The sequence below is a fragment of the Heloderma suspectum genome, chromosome 2 (genome assembly GCF_057233095.1).
Source record: "Heloderma suspectum isolate Gila_16-S chromosome 2, 16-S_ref, whole genome shotgun sequence".
Classification (NCBI taxonomy): Eukaryota; Metazoa; Chordata; class Lepidosauria; order Squamata; family Helodermatidae; genus Heloderma; species Heloderma suspectum.
Genome location: NC_139459.1, coordinates 330,658,406 through 330,681,063, shown reverse-complemented (window position 1 = coordinate 330,681,063; position 22,658 = coordinate 330,658,406). Strand labels below are relative to the sequence as shown.

The 22,658-nt window shown below is 43.0% G+C and overlaps 3 protein-coding genes across 11 annotated transcripts in view; 2 read left to right on the top strand and 1 right to left on the bottom strand.

The window, feature by feature from the left end:
* C2H3orf49 (chromosome 2 C3orf49 homolog) overlaps positions 1 to 5,075 on the top strand; it is a 49,858-nt gene extending 44,783 nt beyond the window's left edge. Inside the window, exons 5-6 of the mRNA XM_084840487.1 lie at positions 671 to 781; positions 2,579 to 5,075. Of these exons, the coding sequence (XP_084696613.1) occupies positions 671 to 781; positions 2,579 to 2,773 (306 nt within the window). The 3' untranslated portion in view covers positions 2,774 to 5,075. The remainder of the gene's footprint in view (positions 1 to 670; positions 782 to 2,578) is intronic.
* On the bottom strand, positions 2,439 to 21,215 carry THOC7 (THO complex subunit 7). 6 transcript variants are annotated; one of them, XM_084840481.1, is made up of 10 exons: positions 21,105 to 21,215; positions 20,281 to 20,392; positions 18,977 to 19,094; positions 15,634 to 15,761; positions 13,495 to 13,581; positions 10,724 to 10,781; positions 9,561 to 9,665; positions 6,504 to 6,570; positions 6,306 to 6,375; positions 2,439 to 3,282 (listed from the first exon to the last, which is right to left on the bottom strand). In XM_084840481.1, the coding sequence occupies exons 2-10, from the start codon at positions 20,333 to 20,335 to the stop codon at positions 3,215 to 3,217; spliced, it is 756 nt and encodes a 251-aa protein (XP_084696607.1). In that variant the 5' UTR covers positions 20,336 to 20,392; positions 21,105 to 21,215; the 3' UTR covers positions 2,439 to 3,214. The 6 variants fall into 6 exon arrangements, with proteins under 6 accessions (XP_084696607.1, XP_084696606.1, XP_084696611.1 ...); XM_084840480.1 differs by having other exon boundaries at positions 20,294 to 20,392; XM_084840485.1 differs by lacking the exon at positions 9,561 to 9,665.
* ATXN7 (ataxin 7) overlaps positions 20,788 to 22,658 on the top strand; it is a 151,847-nt gene continuing 149,976 nt past the window's right edge. For 2 of the 4 annotated variants that reach the window (XM_084840470.1, XM_084840474.1), the window contains exon 1: positions 21,230 to 21,513. The gene's annotated coding sequence lies outside the window, so the exon portion shown is untranslated. Of the gene's footprint in view, positions 21,514 to 22,658 lie in introns of all 4 variants that reach the window. The other 2 variants (XM_084840475.1, XM_084840471.1) reach the window with 2 other exon arrangements.

The window sequence follows — 22,658 nt, the reverse complement described above, 5'->3', positions numbered from 1 at the left end:
GGGAACCTGCAGCCTGAGAGACACGTGTGGCCCTAGGGCTTTTTTCACGTGGCCTTAATTTCATGCAGCCTGTAGAGATGGGATGGAACAGAGAAGATTACCATGAGGGAATACAACCCTCAGCAGAAAAAAAGGTTCCCCGCCCGGGCTGTATCTGCACACCACTGACTGAATATCAGGAGCTACATATGTAAAGGTGCTTCCCTGCCTATTATTGGAATTTTCTGCAAGTTCTGAGAGTGCCTTGGACTGCAAGAAGATCAAACCAGTCCATACTCCAGGAAATAAAGCCAGACTGCTCACTTGAGGGAAGGATATTAAAGGCAAAACTGAAGTACTTTGGCCACATCATGAGAAGACAGGATACCCTGGAGAAGATGCTGATGCTAGGGAAAGTGGAAGGCAAAGGGAAGATGGGCCGACCAAGGGCAAGATGGATGGATGATATTCTGGAGGTGACGGACTCGACCTTGGGGGAGCTGGGGGTAGCGACGGCCAACAGGAAGCTCTGGCGTGGGCTGGTCCATGAAGTCATGAAGAGTCAGAAGCGACTGACCGAATAAACAACAACATGGCAAATTTCTTTTCTCAAGGAAGAGGAAACCTCTGCTCATGCAGATCACAGAAGGTTGTTTTTGTCTGAAGGTTTTCTTTCTTGTTGTGTTAACAGGTTTCATATCTGGCAAAAAAGAAACACTTTCCAGTATTCAAAAAGAAGAAGAAAAACATGCCATCAGTGTGGTACCATTCAGACATAACACTAGGGAAGCTTCAAATGCAGGTATCTTACAACAATGTATTGTTTGATAATATCTTGCATCACAGATTTTTGTCTTTTTATTCTAATTCACTGCTACCCTTCCTTCTGCATACCAGCAAAGTGTTGTACTCAGGGCCTGCCCTCCCATGAGGCAGGGTGGATCCCCCACTTTAGGCAGTGGAGTGGGAGGGGTGGGAAATCATGTTTCCCAACCTTCAGCTGCTGCCTACTGTCCTCTGGAGAGCCCTGCTGGTCACTTTTCCACTGCAGCAAATGCCACACCCGAAAGCAGCCAGCCCAGCTCTCCAGAGCAGCTGCTCAGCCAATGCCTCTCTCCGAGGATCTCTCAGAACCCTGGAGGGGTCCTTCTGCTGGCCACTTTCCTGCTGCGGCAAATGCCACAGCAGAAGAGTGCCCCACACAACTCTCTGGAACAGGAGCTAGTCCCACTGCGAGGACCTCTCAGACCATGACACTGGCAAGCTGTCTGGAGATTTGCATGAGCCACTTTCCTGCTATGGCAATGCTGGAGCAGGAAAACAGCCGGCGTGGCTCTCCAAAAAATCTACCAGGCCACACTATGGGCAAGGTGGCTATGGAGACTAGTGAGAGATGCCATAGGGAAGAGAGGAGGAAGAGGATGTAGTAATGGGGAGAGGAGGTGGCAGCACAGGGGAGGCAGTGAAGGATGGGGGCACAGTGTGTACTCCCCTTCAGGCCGTGGGACATCTTGTACCACCCCCAGGTTTTCTGCTTGCCACCCTGATTCTAAACATATTACTTGGAGGTGTGTCCAACTGATTTTAGCAGAGATTACTTCCATGTAATATGTTCATGAGCTGGCAGGGCTGACCCAAGACATTTTGCTATCTGAGGCAGAACAGCAAATGGTGCTTTCCCCTCCCCTCCCCTCCCCCCACAACCCAACAAGGTGCCCAAGGCTGTCCAAGTTATTTTGAAACCTGAATTAGAAAATTCCACAAACTCCTCTCCCTGGGAGTAAAAATACAAAATAATAAATGAACTAACAATTTGCTGCCCTTCAGAACACCTAAAATCAGTGGACTGAGGCAGCCGCCTCATTCTCCCTAATGGTAGAGCTGGCTTCAATTCACAATCAACTCATCCTGGAATGATCCAGGGTTGATCTGGATTGTGTGGGTTATGAATCTATGTTATAATTACCTTTCTTTTTTAGACCAATCCCATCTGACAAATGCTACCCACCTGTTTAAAAAGCCCAGACTCTTTTTTAAACAAACGGAGTGCAGAAAATTTGTATTCCTTGACCTATGATTTCTATGGCACATTCTTAAAAAAAAAAAAAAATCACTGCAATTTAGTGATCTTGCCCAGTCCAGCCAACACCTGGCTGTTGTTCCAGAAGTCTTGTGATTTGTTCAGATGCAACTTTGCAAACCTAAGCTTAAGCACGTTTTCCCAAGTGCACAAAGTACTTCACATAGATTATCTCAGTAATCTCTAAAACAACTGAGAAAGGAAGACCAGTATTATTTGTTTTACAAATGGGGGGCCGAAGCTGACAGGTATTGGCTTACATAAAGCCACTCAGTGAATTAATGGAGCTGAGTTTTGAACCGGGAAGTCCAGCTCATATTTTTAATTATTACCTGACACTACTTTCAAGAAGAACATCCATGACATACAGTGGAGACTGTTTCTACATTTCACTATGAGCTTTTTTTTTTTTTTAAACATCACCCAGAACAACTCTCTTCAGTAACTGAAACCTTTCATCTTTCTTTCAGCTCCAATACAGTAATTTTATGTTGTTGTACCTCACATTTGTCTTACTAGGTGGATAATCTCTTGGATAACATCAATGAAAAATCCATACAATTATTGGCTCTGAGAAGTGCAGAGCTGCAACACTGTGAGACTTTGGGAGACAAGATCCTCCAGTCCTCTAAGCAGTTTCAAAGGGTCTCCTTAAAGACAACAAAGAAGCATAAACAGAAAAACATGTGTTTTCCATGTAGATGTTGTTGCTGACACCCTTTGAGTTATTATAAAAGTCACAAAGATCTGTATATCCAAACTGCCAGCAAGTTGTGGTCTTCCTATTTCATCATCTCACTAATCTGAGCTCAGAAGACAAGGGTGTTCTCTTGCGTATCAGGAGAACTTTAAATAAAACTGGAATGCTGCCTTTTACGACATATGCTATAACATATGCTGGGCAGCCCAGTTTCAGAACATGAATGCTGAAACAGTGTGAATCCAAAGCTGAATTACTTTATTATGCAATTCTAACTATTTACTGTATAAAAAGATAAAGGGGTATTTTAAACATTAAGATATATTTACTTCAATCGAAACATGTTGTAGTTTCTCAGGATAAAAAGTAAAATAAAAAATAAATTCAGAGCTCTAATCATTCATCAGCTTCGGGAAAAATGAATTCCAGGCTGCTAGGTTATATCTAGGGCCCATCTATTGTTTATTTTCTGCTTCCATTGGAGTGTCAGAGGATTCTTCGGCTTCTGAAAGTTTCTCATCGTCTGAAATAAATATTGCATTCATTAGTTTAAAATATTCATGTTAGAATGAATGCTTATGAACAGACATTTCTAGAAAATGTTATGCCCTGAAATCATTGTAAGCATCATTAGTGTGAATCCGAAAGAATAGTAGACATATTGAAGCTTAAGGTGCAATTTTTATGGGGCTACCTTTTGCTGAAGAACTGTACGTGCTTTTAGTAAGGTGAAATTGAACATAGTAAAACTTTGGGAAGCCAAATCTGAATTTGTTACTCCATACAAATTACTACCTTACTACATATTATGAACACTGGAGAAATCCACAACGGATTCAAATGACTTGGGATTCCTATGAATCTGACCCGCTCAGGCAGTGGAACATCTTGCGCCACCCCCAGGTTGTTCTGCTTGTCACTCCGATCCGACACACATTACTTGGAAGTGAATCCAACTCATTTTATCAGTTATTACTTCCAGTTCATGAGCTGGCAGGGCTGATCCAAGACATTTTGCTGTCTGAGGCAGAACAGCAAATGGTACTCTCCCATCTGCCCCAACCCATTCAAGGTGTTCAAGGCTGTCCAAGTTATTTAGAAACCTGCGACAGAACACTCCCAAGCTCCTCTCCCAGGGAGTAAAAATACAAAACAATAAATTAACTAACAATTTGCTGCCCTTTCAGCACACCTAAAATCAGTGCCACTAATGGCACTAATCTTCCTAATGGTAGGGCCAGCTCCAATGCACAATCAATAATCAATTAACTGATATTGTGAAACAATGAAATTCTGGCTGCAATCTTATGCACACATACTTGGGAGCCTCCATGGAGGCTCAGGTGTCAGCTGTGAGCCGGACAGCGCTGTATCACCTCCATCTGATACGGCGGCTGCACCCCTTCCTTCCCGACCATCTCCTCCCATTGGTAGTACATGCCCCGGTCTCCTCTTGTTTAGACTACTGTAATGCGCTCTACATGGGGTTACCCTTGAAGATGGTTCAGAAACTGTAGCTGGTACAGAACGCGGCGGCTCGCCTGATTAAAGGCAGCCGCCGGCGAGATCACATCACTCCAGTGCTGAAGGAGTTGCACTGGTTACCAGTTGTTTTCCGGGCCAAATTCAAGGTGTTGGTTTTGACCTCTAAAACCCTATATGGTTCCGGCCCAGCCTATCTTAAGGAGCGCCTCCAGCAGCACCAGACAGGCCGCTTAACAAGATCAGCCTCGGATGGCCTTCTCTCTGTCCCATCAGCCAGGACAGCTAGACTGGTAGGGACGAGGGAGAGGGCCTTTTCTGTGGTGGCCCCCACTCTGTGGAACTCCCTCCCTAGGGAACTCCGTCATGCCCCCTCTTTAATGAGCTTCCGTCGTGCATTAAAAACGTTGTTGTTCAGGCAGGCATTTGGGGTGGGTTAGGGTATTTTAGAAAATGTTTTTATTGTAGAATTTTATTGTTTTAAACTGTTTTTATTGTATGTTGTACATCGCCCAGAGTGGCTGGGTGACCAGCCAGATGGGCGATTAATAAATTTAATAAATAATAATAATAATAAAAATTGGGAGTAAAGCCCACTGAATTAAATGGGACTTTCAAGTAAACAAGCCTGGGGACCGAGGTTGGAGCTCTGGTTCGGAGCTCAGTTCCCAGAAACTGTGCTCCCCCCCGCCCCCCGCTGGCACGGTTCTTCCCCAAGTGTGGAGAGGGCAAAAATAGGGCAGTCCCGAGGGCAGAGAGGGGACTGCAGAAGCCTCTTTACAAGGCTTCCTATGCATCTCACAGCCTTCCCCTCTCCCGCTCCAAAGTCCCCAGCTAGTTGCACAAAATTATGCATCCAGCCAAAAATACAGGGCAGCTGGACCACAGTGGAGAGGATCACCTCCGCATTCCAGCCAACCTACATAGGACAGTTCCTAGGCTCTTGAGTTCGGAGGCTGACATCTATCTTCATAGGGTTGCACCCTTAATCACACAGAAAGGGTACTTCCTGATTCTTGGAGTATATAAGTCTACCTTAGGCAATCTAGGTAGTAAACTTTACATTTGATGACTGTCTATGTTCATATTCGGAAGTGCTTGTAGTTCTAGCAGGCAACCAATGGGAGAAACTTAGCTAGGCTGCTACGTTTGCCCTTGACTGTTACAAGCCTAGGAGACAAGGAGCACTTACACCTGTTCTTGCTAATGAATTGTACTGTAATGAAATAAAAAAGATAAACTGCCATCTACACAGTGGCATTCTTCGCTTCATGAACTATTTGACAACATGTAACCAAAGTCAAATAATAGGTGGTTTACTGACAATAAGTGACTAATCAAATGACTGGAGTGCCAAGCCTAACCAAGCCAAGCCTAAAGTATAATTTTAACATGCTTTTCTCTTTCTGCACATTTATATAATTTGGGTTAGTGCACTGAGATCAACATTTAGTACAGATGTCTTATGTTACTGAGATAAAATTACAATAAAGCCTTTCAAAGGTAATACTGACACGTGCTTTTAAATATATTCTGCTTATTCCATGCATTACAATATTTAAACATTATAAAATTATGACATTCTATGTGCCTGAATTAGCATTAACATATAGTGGTTTCAGTAAAGTTTTCCCACTATTATAATGCTCATCAGAGATAATGTAAAAGCAAAAACTGTATATGGCAGTTAATATACATAAGGCATACTCCAAACTCTGTTAATTTTCGTCACACAGATGTAGTACCATTGAGTTCATTAAGATTATGGTTGCCTTTTTAAGAATGGCTGGAATGTTCCTGAAATCCAAACCATAATTTGGAGTACTAGCAACATGCTACAGTTTCGCAAGATCTCTGTTCCACCCCTTCCTTGTGTGGTTTGATTCCCTTCCTTGTTCGTGAAAACCATATTTTGCCACATGGATATTAAAAGCAAACAAGGAAGTGAGGGGAGGAACCTGAATGCATGAGGAAAGAGAATGTTCTAGATCATTAATTCTGAACTGACCCAGTACCTATTGGTAAGGAAAGCAAGGCCTGTCTTTATGTACTAGAATAACTTACTTTCCAGTGTTTGCTGAAGTTCATGGATGGTGCTCAGAAGAACGTGAAATTGCTTTCGTCTCAACTCCAGCTAAAAAACAAAATGGAATATTGAAATATATGAAAACGTTCATAATTTTCTTTGTTCTGTATCTATCAATATTTAAATGTATAGATCATTCCATTAAAAAACAAGGGAGAAAAATAAGGAAAACTTACTTTGTCTTCAACATTTTCTTTGATATGGGAAAGATGTTGAAGTTCTTTTCCCAGAGCTTCTAATTGCCTGAGAACATATTAAGTGTATTGTCAATGAACACAAGAGTACCTTCATTTATTGTATTTTAATTACATATATCTCAGTCTTCAACTATAACTCTCCGGGTTGCTTACACAAAATAATAATAAACACATCAGAATACTTAATCTTAAAACAATTAAAACAATATAAACTAGAGAGAAAAATCTTTCAGCAATAAAACAGGGTTAAACATCATTCAGAGCCTGGGCAAATAAAAGGGCACTGAAAAGTTTTTTGTGAACTGCCCAGAGAGCTTTGGCTATTAGGAGGTATAGAAAAGAAATTAAATAAATAAATAAATAAATAAGAAAGAAAGAAAGAGAAAGGAAAAGAAAGGAAAAGAAAAGAAACCAAGTCAGGGCATCATGACTGAAAAGGCTCTATGTTCAGTTACTACCTGCCTCACCTTTGATGGCAGGGGGACCTGGAAAAATGATCGTAATACATGGAAGCAAGCAGTCCTAAAGTACCTAGGTCCCAAGCCATTTGGAGCTTAAGGGCACAATCCTATTGTTTACACCTTCGATGCTCATAAACCTCCAAACTCTGAGGCTTATGAACAGCCAGTGCAGAGTGGGAGGAGTGGTGGAGGTGATCATTGTCTGCCTGCTCCGCTTTTTGCTAGATGGCCTTTTTTGCCTGCCAAGCTGGAGTGCTTCAGAGCGGGAGGGAAGGAGGCTGGAGAGGCCTCGGGATAGCTCATATCCTGGCCTCTCCAGTCTCCTCCCCACCAGAACACCGCCTTTACCCCTCCTCCAAGGTTGGGTTCCTGACCTCGGAGCAGCAGCCAGCATGGTTCTTTTCACACCAGCTGCAAGGGGGAGAGGCAGGTGGAGTGCAGATTCCCTCCTCCAAGGTTGGAATGCTGTCTCTGACCTTGGCTCTGTGAATCGGAAGTATCCTATGACCCCCCAGACACCTACGGAATAGGATTGCTCTCTTAAAGGTTAAAATCAGCAGTATGAATTGTGTCTGGAAATAGACTGGAGTCAAGGCAGATATTTCAGGACTGGTGAGATATATTCCATACTGTAGTTTCTGTTCAGTTTTGCCTTTAATATCATTCCCTCAAGTGAATAGTCTGGCTTTATTTCCTGGGGGATGGACTGGTTTGATCTTCTTGCAGTCCAAGGCACTCTCAGAATTTTCCTCCAGCACCACAGTTCAAAAGCATCTATCTTCCTTCACTCAGCCTTCCTTATGGTCCAGCTCTCGCAGCCATAGGTTACTACGGGGAATACCATTGCTTGAACTACGCGGACCTTTGTTGTTAGTGTGATGTCTCTGCTCTTCACTATTTTATCAAGATTTGTCATTGCTCTCCTCCCAAGAAGTCAATGTCTTCTGATTTCCTGGCTGCAGTCAGCATCTGCAGTAATCTTTGCGCCTAGAAAGACAAAGTCTGTCACTGTCCCCACGTTTTCTCCCTCTATTTGCCAGTTATCCATCCTCCTGGTTGCCATAATCTTGGTTTTTTTGAGGTTTTACTGCAACACAGCTTTTGCACTTTCTTCTTTCACCTTCGTCATGAGGTTCCTCAGCTCCTCCTCGCTTTCAGCCATCAAAGTGGTATCATTTGCATATCGGACATTGTTAATGTTTCTTCCAGTGATTTTAACTCCAGCCTTGGCTTCATCAAGCCCAGCACGTCGCATGATGTGTTCTGCGTACAGGTTGAATAGGTAGGGTGAGAGTATACAACCCTGCTGTACTCCTTTCCCAATCTTAAACCAGTCCGTTGATCCATGGTCTGTTCTTACCGTTGCTACTTGGTCGTTATACAGATTCCTCAGGAGGCAGACAAGATGACTTGGTATCCCCATACCACCAAGAACTTGCCACAATCTGTTATGATCCACACAGTCAAAGGCTTTAGAATAGTCAATAAAACAGAAATAGATGTTTTTCTGAAACTCCCTGGCTTTCTCCATTATCCAGCGGATATTGGCAATTTGGTCTCTAGTTCCTCTGCCTTTTCTAAACTCAACTTGTATATCTGGCAATTCTCGTTCCATGAATTGCTGGAGTCTACCTTGCAAGATCTTGAGCATTACCTTACTGGCATGTGAAATAAGTGCCACTGTTCAATAGTTTGAACATTCTTTGGTGCTTCCCTTTTTTGGTATGGGGATATAAGTTGATTTTTTCCAATCTGGTGGCCATTCTTGTGTTTTCCAAATTTGCTGGCATATGGCATGCATCACCTTGACAGCACCATCTTGCAAGATTTTAAACAGTTCAGCTGGGATACCGTCATCTCCTGCTGCCTTGTTATTAGCAATTCTTCTTAAGGCCCATTCAACTTCACGCTTCAGGATGTCTGGCTCTAGCTCACTGACCACAACGTCAAATCTATCCCCAATATTATTATCCTTCCTATACAGATCTTCCATATATTCTTGCCACCTTTTCTTGATCTCTTCTGCTTCTGTTAGGTCCTTGCCATCTTTGTTTTTGATCATACCTATTTTTGCCTGGAATTTACCTCCGATGTTTCTAATTTTCTGGAAGAGGTCTCTTGTCCTTCCTATTCTATTATCTTCTTCCGCTTCTGCGCATTGCTTGTTTAAAAATAATTCCTTCTCTCTTCTGGCTAACCTCTGGAATTGTGCATTTAATTCGGCATATCTCCCCCTATCACTGTTGCCTTTTGCTTTCCTTCTTTCTTGGGCTGCTTCCAGTGTCTCAGCAGACAGCCATCTTGCCTTCTTGGTTTTCTTTTTCTTTGGGACGTTTTTTGTTGCCACCTCCTGAACAATGTTGCGAACTTCTGTCCATAGTTCTTCCGGGACCCTATCTACTAAATCTAGTCCCTTAAATCTATTCTTCACCTCCACTGCATATTCATTAGGCATATTCATGAGCTCATATCTAACTGATCTGTGGGTCTTCCCTATTCTCTTTAGTCTGATTCTAAATTGTGCAATAACAAGTTCGTCATCTGAACTACAATCAGTTCCAGGTCTTGGTTTTACCAACTGCATAGATGTCCGCCACCTTTGGCTATAAAGGATGTAGTCAATCTGATTTCGGTGTCGGCCGTCTGGTGAAGTCCATGTATAAAGTCGTCTCTTAGGTTGCTGGAAGAGAGTGTTTGTTATGCACAGTGAGTTATCTTGGCAAAATTCTATCAGCCTATGTTCTGCTTCATTTTGTTCTCCCAGACCATGCTTGCCTGTAATTCCAGGTGCCGTTTGACTACCCACCTTAGCATTCCAGTCTCCTATAATGAAAATAACATCTTTTTTTGGCGTACTATCCAGTAGGTGCTGCAGATCCTCACAGAACCGATCTACTACTGCTTTTTCAGCATCTGTGGTTGGGGCGTATATTTGGATCACTGTGATGTTAAATGGCTTACCCTGAATTCGAATTGAGATCATTCTGTCATTTTTGGATTGTATCCAAGCACTGCTTTAGCCACTTTATTATTAATTATGAAGGCTACTCCATTTCTTCTGTGGTCCTCTTGTCCACAGTAGTAGATCTGGTGGTCATTTGATGTCCATTCCAGTCCACTGACACCCAAAATGTCTATATTTAATCTTGACATCTCCCCAATAACCATATCCAATTTGCCCTGGCTCATAGATCTTACATTCCAGGTTCCTATGGTGTGTTGATCTTTAGAACATTGGATTCGTCGTTCACCACCAGCACCATCGGCTGCTAGCCGTCCTTTCGGCTTTGAGCTAGCTGCGTCATCACATCTGGGGCTACCTGAACTTATCCTCTGTTCCTCCCCAGTAGCATTTTGACCATCTTCCGACCTGGGAGTCCCATCTTCTGATGGTATACCAACATATCTCTCGTTGTACTGATCCATTTAGTTTTCATGGCAAGAATACTGGGGTGGGTTGCCGTTTCCTTCCCCAGGGATCGTATTTAGGCTACGTTATGTAACTAGTTCCTTATTATGTAAATATGTAACTAGTTCCTTATTAAATCAAGGCATATTTTGTACATGTGAACATTCAAATCTTTTACGTGAATTTCTATAGTGTACTCCAAATTATTATGCTCTATTGTTTTAATATTAGTGATCCCCAGCTTATACTATGTGACTTCATAAAAATGTGACAGCATATCTAATAAAGTATTATCTCAATTTTATATCCAGCATTAGACTCATACTTACTTCAGTGTTTCGTGCCTATCTGGATGGTGCTGTATTACTTTAGCCAAAGCATCATATTCTGAAAAAAAGAGACAGAAATATCAAAAGGATAGAATCCAGCTTTATTCCAATAACACAAAATAAAAAGAGTGTGATTTCATAGAATCATAGAATAGTAGGGTTGGAAGGGGCCTACAAGACCATCGGGTCCAACCCCCTGCTCAATGCAGGAATCCAAGTCAAAGCATCCCTGACAAATGGCTGTCCAGCCTCGTCTTGAATGCCTCCAGTGTGGGACAGCCCACTACCTCCCTAGGTAATTGGTTCCATTGTCATATTGCTCTAACAGTCACGAAGTTTTTCCTGATGTTCAGCTGGAATCTGGCTTCCTATCACTTGAGCCCATTATTCCGTGTCCTGCATACTGGGATGATCGAGAAGAGATCCTGGCCTTCCTCTCTGTGACAACCTTTCAAGTACTTGAAGAGCGCTATCATATCTCCCCTCAGTCTTCTCTTCTCAAGGCTAAACATGCCCAGTTCCTTCAGTCTCTCTTCATAGGGCTTTGTTTCCAGTCCCCTGATCATCTTCGTTGCCCTCCTCTGAACCTTCTCCAGCTTGTCTGCATCCTTCTTAAAGTGTGGTGCCCAGAACTGGACACAGTACTCCAGATGAGGCCTAACCAGTGCTGAGTAGAGGGGAACTAGTACTTCCTGGGATTTGGAAGCTATGCTTCTATTAATGCAGCCCAAAATAGCATTTGCCTTTTTTGCAGTCATATCACATTGTTGGCTCATATTCAGCTTGTCATCGACAACAATTCCAAGATGCTTCTCACTTGTAGTGTTGTTGAGCCACGAATCCCCATCTTGTAACTGTGCATTTGGTTTCTTTTTCCTAGGTGCACAACTTGGCATTTATCCCTATTAAATGTCATTCTGTTGTTTTCTGCCCAGCGCTCCAGTCTATCAAGATCACTTTGAATTTTGTTTCTGTCTTCCAAAGTATTAGCTATCCCGCCCAACTTTGTGTCATCTGCAAATCTGATCAGCATTCCCTGCACTTCCTCCTCCAAGTCATTCATAAAAATGTTGAAGAGCACTGGGCCCAGGACTGAGCCCTGCGGTACCCCGCTCGTTACCTCTCCCCAATTTGAGAAGATCCCATTGATAAGCACTCTTTGAGTGTGATTCTGTAGCCAACTGTGGATACACCTGATCGTTGTTTCATCTAGTCCACTTTGAGTTAGTTTATTCATCAGGATATCATGGGGCACTTTGTCGAAAGCTTTGCTGAAGTCAAGGTATATTATGTCCATAGCATTCCCACAGTCCACAAGGGAGATTACTTGATCAAAAAATGAGATCAGATTTGTCTGGCAGGACTTGTTCTTGACAAATCCATGTTGGCTTCGCGTAATCACTGCATTGTTTTCAAGGTGCTTACAGATGGATTGCTTTATCATCTGCTCCAGAATTTTCCCAGGGACTGATGTCAGACTGACTGGTCTGTAGTTCCTAGGTTCCTCCTTTTTACCCTTTTTGAAGATAGGGACAACATTAGCCCTCCTCCAGTCATCTGGAACTTCCCCCGTCCTCCATGATTTCTCAAAGAGAACAGACAGTGGTTCTGAGAGTTCTTCTGCCAGTTCCTTTATTACTCTAGGATGCAGTTCATCTGGCCCTGTGTTCCTTGACCATATGCCTATCAATCTCAAGCTGCAATCCTGCCCCTTCATCCTGTACTTCGTCTTTGCCAGGGGGATCATAGACCCTCTTTTGGGAGAAGACTGAGCCAAAGTAGGAATTGAGCACTTCTGCCTTTTCTTTGTCATCTGTTATCATTTTGCCATCCTTATTTAATAGCTGAACCACCATTTCTTTCCTCTGTCTTTTACTATGCACATATCTGAAGAAAGCTTTTTTGTTGCTGTTAGCATCCCTCGCTAACCTCACCTCGCTCTTAGCTTTAGCCTTCCTGACGCCATCCCTGCAATTCTGTGCTACCTGCCTGTACTCTTGCTTTGTTGCTTGGCCTTCCTTCCACTTCCTATATGTATACTTTTTTTGTTTTCAGGTCACCTCTAAGGTTTTTGTGAAGCCACGTTGGCTTCTTCTGTTGTCTTCCACCTTTTTTTCTTGTTGGAATGTCTTGTTTTCTTGTTTGTAATCGTGCCTTGAGAATTTCCTTTTTTAAAAACTGCCACCCAACTTGGACTCCTTTTCTCATTAGAGTCGCTTGCCATGGGACCTTACTGATCATTGTTCTGAGTTTATTAAAATCAGCTTTCCTAAAATCCAGGGTACGCGTTTGACTACACTCGGCTTTTGCTTCCCTTAGAACCAAGAACTCAAGTACAACATGGTCCCTTTCCTGCAGAGTTCCTATAACTGCTACTTAATCCACTAAGGCATCTCTGTTGCTTAGGATCAAGTCAAGGATAGCTGATCCTCTAGTTCCTTCCTCTACTTTCTGTAGGAGGAAGTTATCTGCCACACAAGTCAGGAATTCCCCACTGATCATCTGAACCAGCCTTTTTTCCAGTAATTTCACCAAAAAGCATCCAAAACAGCAGGCATTTTGTGGTTTGTTCTACCATATCCAGGCTTGTTCAAGTTTGGTGAGTAACCAATAGCATATTTAATAATTTAATTAAGAAGATTTAGTAAACCAGAATTTTCATAAGAACTGAAAATAATCATGGGATTTTAGTACCCTTGTCATAAGTATCAAGCCACAAATGTTATATGCCCCTTCATATAACAATTGCTAACTGCAAAATAAATCCTTACCCTGACGATTTTTTCGTATTCTTTTTGCTAGAAGAATCTGCTTTTTGCACTCTGAAATTTTCTCATGTGCTGCGGCTATGCTATTTTCTTCCACAGAAATAAAATAAAAAGTGATTTGGCACAAATCTATAAATGTCACAACGACTATTTATTAAACTGTGAAAACTTGTATCGTAAGTGGCAACATTACATAAAACATCTGGCCTTCAAGTTTCATCTGTAGTAATTGTGCGTAGTTCTATAAATCATAATACATTGTATATTCTAATACTGTAATTACTGTCAAATGCTCAGAATGCAGACCTACTGAAATTAATATTTCTGTAAAAATGTCAAACAAATAGAAGATACATTAAGTTCCATAAGATCTGGTGTGTTTACTTGCCAAAATTGTGGATGTGGATTTAGGATTATTTATTTTGGTGTTATATTGATTTGCCACCCTCCAACCAAGTTCTTAGGATGGCTTACAAGAATAAAACAAATTAAGAATATGTACAATAAAACAGATCAACAGTAAAACTTGTAACAGCACAATCATACACATGTTGACTCAGAAGTAAGCTCTGCTGAGTCAAATGGGGCTTACTCCCAGGTAAGTGTGCATAGCAGGGATGGGGAACATGTGGCCCTCCAGATGTTGTTGACCTGCAACTCCCATCATCCCTAACTATTGGCTATGCTGGGCTATGGTGGTGCAAGCTACGAACAACATCTGGAGGGCCACAAGTTCTCCACCTGTGGCATATAGGACTGCATCCTAAAATCAGCATTAAAAGAGACAAAAATAAAACAAATTAGAAATAGAAGAGATTAAAAGGCCTGGGGAAATAAAGAAACCTTTGCCTGGTACCAAAATGTCGTCAAAGTAGGAGCAAGGTGAGCCCTTTGGAGAGAGCATCCCATAGCTGGGGTGCCCCCACTGAAAACATCTTTCCCCCAGTAGCCACCCAGTGCACCTCATCCAGTGACAGCACCTGGAGAAGCGCCTCAGAAGATCTTAAGGGCTAGTCACCACATGTGGAAACAAGTGATTTTTTCAGGTACCCTGGTCCCAAGCCACAAAGGGCTTTAAAGCTAAAATCCAGAACTCTGAATCGGGTTTGGAAATGGACTGAGAGCCAATGAAGCTGGCAAAGAACTGGCATGATATGCACACATCACACAGTCCCAGCTAGTCAACTTGCAGCTGTATTCCAAACTAACTAAAGTTTCCAGACTACCTTAAAAGGCAGTCCCACATATAAAGCACTGCAGTTACCAGGACATAACTTTGGTCAGGCTATCCCTGTCCCGGTAGAATAATAGCTGGTGCACCAACCTAAGCTACTAAAAAGTGCTCAGTGCCATGGAGTTGTCCTGCATCTCCAGTGACAGATAGATCAAGAAGCATCCCCAGATAAATATATGATCCTTTAGCAGAAGTGAAACCCTCTCCAGAACAGGCTGAACACCACTCTCCTGGGCAGATGAAACATCTACTAACTGTACCTCCATCTTATCTGGACTGAGCTTCATCTAGGATGATGTTCCCAACAAAACAAGGACTTACAGGTGGTCCTAGGCCTCTAGCTTGCAGCTTCAGGTTTCAATTTATAACATGGAAATAAAGCCAACGTACGTTAGAGTGTACAGGTGGTGCTGGGGAATTCAGTGACGGTGGGAGAGTCAGGGCACCCAGGGGGTGGGGGGTGGGTAGTAAAAGCCTTGAGAGGCTGCATGCAGTCCTTGGGCCGCAGGTTGTGAGCCCCTGCTTTAAAGGATTTTGGCAAGAATGAATGACACCTTCCATAGTTAAATGCTATATTGTAATTGTAAAAGCTTCAGAACTGTTTATTCTTTTTTCTATTTATGTATGTGTGTATTTATGTATTGAGTTTATATCTGCCATTCTGCCAAAAGTGGCAGTCAAGGCAGATAACAATGGTGAAATTCAAATACAATTAAAACGTAAAACACATTAAAAACACAATACAAAGCAATAACAATACACAACCACTTAAAACCCCCATCCACAGCAACCCAGCTTAAATGCCACAGGTCTGTCTGAACAAATATGTCTGCCAGTCAGCGGAATGAATTTTTTAAAAACTGAACTTTCTATATGGCACTAATATTCAGTAAAATTCAGCTGTTTACCTATATCTTTGTAGATTTTTTCATAGTTCTCCATTTCTCTGAGGTTCATATCATATACAAGTAAGGTTTTTCCCATTGAAAATTCACATTGTGAGAGCGTGCTCAGCATTCGCTGGTATTGGGTGTATCTAAAAACCAGAGAAGGAATTTATTAAATTAATGCATTTTAATAAGTTAATATCTCATAGGCATTTTACAATAATTCTCAGAGACCATACTCTGGACTGAGGCTTGGTATAAATTAACATAAAGAAACATTATGCCAGTGAGATGTAGTGGTTAGAGTGCTGGTCCAGGACTCAGGAGATCCAGGTTCTAGTCCCCACTCCGTCATGAAGCTTTGGGCCAGTCACTCTTAGCCTAGCCTACCCCACAGGGTTGTTTTGAGGATAATAAGGAGAGGAGGAGGGCCACGTAACCTGCCTTAGGTTCCTTGCAAGAGGAAAGCAGGTGGGATATAAATGTAATAATAAAATATTTCTATATTCAAGGGCTCTGGGTTCTACACCTACTTTCAAACCCACTTGTTCTTACTGCTGTGTTCTGGAATTTATTATCAGTTTTATAAAATGGATTTCCCCCCATTGCTCTAAAGCTGCTCCCTTATCCTACTAGTATGTAATTACCACAGCTATCAAATTGTTATTTTTTAAATGTCCAGGTTAACTGGGATCAATTAACTGGAACGATGGACTCTTCCTTTAACCCAGTGACTGAGTAGTGTAGGGTGGTCAGAAGAAGGAAGATGCTGCCAAGGAGACATAAAGCAGCTACCCCAATCTGTGTTGGCTATTAATAAAGGTTAAAAGGCATACCACTCTATTCCTTTAGACAAAAACTGACTGAAAAAAAAAACTAGCTGCTATTGGTTCTGTTCTAGAAAGGGGGCTGGGGAAACAGTGTCTCTAACCTATCCTGACCACTTGCAGCTCAATCCTAAGTATGTTAACTCAGAATCTATTTGTACTTACTCCTAAATAAGTGTGTATAGGGTTGCAGCCTATACGTGCAATCATATATAAGTCTACTCAGAAGTAAGTCCCATTGAGTTCAATAGAGCTTACTCCCAGGTAAGTGGATATTATTATTAACTGCATTTCTATACTGCCCCATAGCTGATATAGGATTATCCTTCCCAAGTAGGCACTAGAGAGAAAGCAGCAACTGAGACAAGGTGAAACAGCATCCCCAATGTCTGTCTCAGCTATTTTAAAAAGCCCCCCCCCCCACATTTCTAACTTGTCATTATTGCCGTTTTTATCAGTTTCAAAGCAGCAAGGGAAGTTGATATTTAAACCAGTTAAACTGTATCCCTTAAACTGACATAAATGGGGTCACAGTAAGCAGTTTGAGGAGAGGAGTTTAACTGCTTTTAGAGTCTCAGCCTTAAGGGAAATGTGGCACTAGTAAACATACTATAGGAGTTCTCAAGAAATATGAAAAATGCAAATTTATTAAAATGTAATGGCTCCATTGATTAAAAACCGAATGATATATCAACAACATCAACAAAACCATCAGCTGACAGATGTTAATGTTTTACATTAAATGGATTTGCCCTCCTTGTACTTCTAAAAGCATGAACATAATTTCATGATGCCAACTGCCTGTGCCTGTGGAAGTGTTCATCAACAATAAATATTTTACTGCTAAAATTGATTTTAATAAATTTCATATGCTATCCTATTCTTTGCCAATACCGTTTTACAGTTTTACAAAGCATTATGGAAAAATTATGATATATTCTAGTTTTGGAACGCTTTTTCTACTAACATATTCCTATTTCTAGTGAAGCTTGTTTCAGTCCATCAGTGCCTGCCTGCCTGCCCATCCATATTTTAATTGTTGTGTCACAGCCTTGGAAGTCTTTATTCAAAGGCAATAGTGCCAAATCCAATCCACATGTAACAGGTGGAACAGGGGTATTGTTGGGGACAAGCATACTTTCACTTTTTGAAAAGAAAGGAAGAGAAATATTCACTCAAATGCTAGAGAAGGAGAACATACAACTTTCAAAAGTCAAATAGAATAAAAATAACGTAACAGCTTTCTCTGAGAGGGAGAAACGTGTGTGTCTTCTGTTAGCCTTTACAAAAAAGTGGTATAGTGAATGTTCTTGTGTGCAAGTGGTATGATATTGGAACACTCAGCCTCTAAAGCAGGAATGGGGAATGCGTGGACCTCCAGATGCAACTCTGATTAGCCCTAGCCAGCATAGCCAATGGTGAGGGTTGATGGGAATTGCCATCTGGAGGCCACACTTTCCCCTTCCCTGATCAGGGCACAATCCTAAGAGATCCTCCCTGGGAACTCGGAGGCTTATGAGTATCCAGTGCAGAGCAGGAGGCGACTCATGCATTTTAACTAGAAGGGTGATTTCGCCCATGTAGTGGAGGCTTTGGGGAGGGAAGGAGGCTGGAGACGGCTGAGGATACCTTGTAATCCCCAGGCTCCTCCCCTCCCCCAGGAACGCCCACTTTAACTTCATATGAGCTCATGTTTGCGAGGTCATAACAGCAACTAGCACGGTTTTCTCTGTGCTGGCTGTGAGGGGGTGGGAGCAGGGAGCATGGTTTTTCTAGACGGTATCTAGGGGGCATAGGATTGCTCTCCAAAGCATTAAAAAAATTAATGACATTGCCATTGTCATTAGAATGATGCTGTGTCATCACCATTCATATTTCAATATCCAAAGTGCCTGCAACACTGACACAGCCACATGGCAATTGCATAGCAATGGGTCAATTATCTAGAGGCAGAATAATATTTTCCTAGATACAAAATATAGCATGTCCAATGCAATATCCGCAGCAAAAGCAGTCTTGAAGGAAGGCATTTGGCTATACACAACCAAGGGATGGAAACTCTGCATTTATTGCACTAAAAATTATAGTGTGTGAAGGCTCTCAAAAGTGTTTTCTTCTGTAAGATTTGTCATTTTTTCTAGAGGTACAACTCAATAAACCTTTCCAGGACATACTATTTAGTTAGTCTGTATTGTACTATTCAGCAGCTGCTATAAAACCCATTCCAACAGTTGCCGAAAATGTTCACAGTACTACATAGCGTGTTGGACAGTACATACTTGAACATGTCAGATAATTAGATAATTGGTGTACTATACCTTGTTTTCAATCATTTACAGTTTGCTACAATATTTAGACTGTTTTAAATACTTGCTTTCCTAAAAGACTTCTTTCATCTAATACTGAATTTTGGATATAACATTTGTTACTGGTATACGTCACTGGACACAATACCCATGCCCCAGTAAAATTAAGCAATGCAGCATTGCTGCTTGATGGACTGCTCCCATTTTCCATTTTACAGGATAGCAAAATACCCTTCTTCTTGAGATCCAGAGTTGCACCACTTGATGAAACTCTTCACCAGCAAATTAATTCGTCTGTCGTCACCTGCACCATCTCCGTCAATTAAAAGTCGTTTGCGAATAACTTCATCTAAAGTAGAAACAATATTTTTCAATGAACAATGTCAATGCATTGGTTGTCACAGAAAACTGTCATTACATAAGGCAACCACCTGATCTTAAACCTATTTACTTAAAACTAGTACTCAATTCAATGGGTTTAGTTATCTGGAAGTATGTGTAAGATTTAGGCCTCTATAATGTTTCCTGTTAATTGGACTGACACACCATGGTAATAATTACACTAGACTGTTTACATAATCAGCAGCTGATTTCATATAGTCATACAGATGGGGCCTTACACCACAATCCTATACATGCCTGCTCAGAAGAAAGTCCTATTGAGTACAATGAGGCTTACACACAGGTATAGGATTGTAGTATTCCCTCAAAATAAGTGGGAATATATTATTAAATATGATCAAATTTTGGATCCAAAGAAAATTGTATCTGCATTGTAGGTTTAAAAATAAACTTCAAGGGCAGAGTTCGGGTTGAAAAGAGATCAAGTATTTTGATGCCCGATAAGGTGTGTGAAGGAATAGGAAATACAATGTATAATAAATATAAAGAAGAGACCTGAGACCATAGCTAAACAATCACATTGTCAGGACAGAAGCTTATTATTATTATTGCCATTAGTGAAAGAAAAAAAATCAAGTGTGCGTGTGTAGGAATCAGGGAGTATGGAGGAAATGGAATGCTATGTTGTAAAAAAAGAATCACATATGTGAGCTGGAAGTGAAGCGGGGGGAGACAGGTCTGCTCCACTGGGGGAGGTAGGTTTGCTCCACTGGCTTCTCAGAACAAATTGTTCTTTAAATTCTTGTCGTAGAAAACGTGGAGCAGGGAACTCTTGACAGGAAGAGACAAATTTATGGCCATGAATAAACCACCTTGGTCTCTCATATCCATGTACACTGATCACATGGAGGGGAGAATAGGATCACATATGCTGGCACAGTCTCCCCTCAGCCTCCATGCATTCAGACCAACTACAAACACACACAAGCTCTGTACAATTGGGAACCCTGCACAAAGCAGAATCCCTGATCATGCTCAGAGAACCTACCCCCATACAAGTTGTACACATGCAGGTTCTGTTTAGAAATTTGGATGAGCCTGTGGAAGTCAGGGGCAAGGCAAGCAGACAGGGCCTGCTTCACCCCACTCTACACATTCACTCTACATGGATTTATCGACTGAATAGGACTTACATTTATAGGTTACCTGTGGGGGATGAACACCCAAGGCATGAGGATGTGTGGCCATTTGAGAGGGATTCCAGATTTTTGTTTCTTGGAAGGAGGGTTCTCGATCCCAAACAAGCTATAATTAAAGTCGAGTGCACTTAATACTTGTCCGCATTCTTCCTCTGTACCCTCATTCGTCCCTCCTTCTCCCCGACCTAGTTTCCCCCACTGTGTATTTTAGACTGTAAGCTCCTTGGGAGCAGGAACCTGTCTATATAACTCTAACGAGGCCATGTACTCTGATGGCACAGTATAAATAACAAGCAACAGCAACAATGAGGAGATGCTGGGTTGTGGGAATGGGGTAGACAGCTAGGTTCACAGCTACAGGTTAGGAAAGTTTCAAGTGAGGAAAATTTGGGCGGGGGGCGAGGAATTAGAACACTTTTTATCACCTCACATGTTCAGGGCTACGAGGTCCCTGAAAGGCAGAAACGAGGGTGGGCGAACTCCCGATTTCTTGGTTAGGGAGGCCCTTTTTCTGGGCAACGAAGAGGGGGAAGCTGAGACTGCCGAGGGTCCCCAGGCGGGAAGAGGAGACCTCTCCCCGGCACGGAGCAACAGGGAGGCGAGAAGAGCCGGCTGTACAAGGACTGGAGTAAAAAGCGGGAGAGAGCCGAGACCGCCTGGCGAAGAAGCCGGCTTGGGAAGGCCGTGCCTGAGAAGGGAGAACGTGGCGCGGACGCACAAGCTGGGCCCGCCTGAGGCAGCGGAGCGGGAGAGGAAGGGACGGAAGGACGCAGCCCACGGCCGCCCCGTGTTGGGCCGAGGGTCGGTCGGTCTCTCACCGTCGGTTACGGCTCCCATGGCGATGGCGGCGGCGGCGGCGGCTGATGCAGGAGTCGGCCTGGGCGGCGGCGAGTGAGGTGGGTCCGGCTCAGGCGGCCGCTTCCCACAATGCAGCAGCGGCAGCAGCAGCGACGGCGGCAGCCGGGTAAGCGGCGGCCATGGAGGGGGAGGAGGAGGTGGCGTCGTCGTCGTCGGTGTCGGCGGCGGCCGCGGCTGGGGCCTGAACCGCACCGGGCCGGGACAGGCTGGGGACAACGTCGCGGGGGGAGGGCAAACGGGGAGGGTAGCCAGACTTGGCACGGCAGCCGCGCACCAGCAGCAGCGGCAGTGCAGGAGAAACGCGCCAAGTGTGCCCCCGCCCCGTGGGCCCCGGCCTTCACCACTCCAGCAGGGCTATTTCCTCGTCAGGTGAGGGCAAAACAGGGGAGGGGGCGAATGTGAGGGGATAGGGCTCCACCCCTTACCCCAGTTGCGATGGGTTGTGGCCTGGACTTGGCCACTGGCCACCTAACCTTTGGTGACCTTTGCGCACTGGCCATGTTGCTGCCACAGGGCTGCGCCAGCCTCTTTTGCCACCACCATATGTGCCGTGGCCGCGTTGCCACCAATGTCAAATGTCTCTGCGGTTGCCTGTGTCTCCCTTGTGACCCCTTGCTGTTATCACTTTCCTTTGCAGCCAGTATCGTTACCTTGCTAATCTTGCTGTACCACCCATGGCCTCCATTACTATTGCCACCATGGTTGCTGTTACCGCAACCACCATGTGCATCCTGCTGTCATCACCATTGTGGTCCTTGTAGCCTGCACTATTACCATGTTTTTGTGGCTTATTTCATCCACAGCTTCATTGCCATGTCATGACTGTTACCTGTTACCACCTCCTGCATTGACACCATTATCATCATTTGTCATTGATGCTGCCACCACTATTGCCACCTTTATTTCAGTTTGCTGCCATTTCTCAGTTGGTGATATTCTCCCAATGGAGTTTGCCATGGTACCATCTTCTTTGCTGCTGCCACACTGACCTAAATGCAGCTTTCCTTGTATACCCCCTCATTGTTTCACTACCTTGTCTGAACCATTTCAACTTCCTTTGTGGCTTCATCATTGGAGTTGCTTCTCTTGTTGCATTCACTTACTAGTTTCCCACATCACTATCACCTTGTATTGTTATTGCTGTTTCTTTTAGTGCTGTGGTATGACAGGTCCTCTGTTTTCCTTACTACCATTGCAGCAGCGCTATCAGATTGGCACATCTATTCAGAATGCTTCCATTATGGCTGATGTTGTCACGATTTGGTCATTTCTACCATTTGCCTCATCACCATTACATTTTCAGTATTGTTTTGTAGAAGTGTTTATTACCTTTTCCTCCCCACCGTACAGATGTTGTGACATCTGTTTCACATTACTACTGCCTCTGATATGTTTTGCATCATTGATCTGGTGGCCTTCGTTAAGTTCACACAGTTTCTTTTCTTTATTTCATGCTTCCTTTATCTTCAAATACTTTGAGAAATCATTTATTTGCCATCAATTTCATATCACAC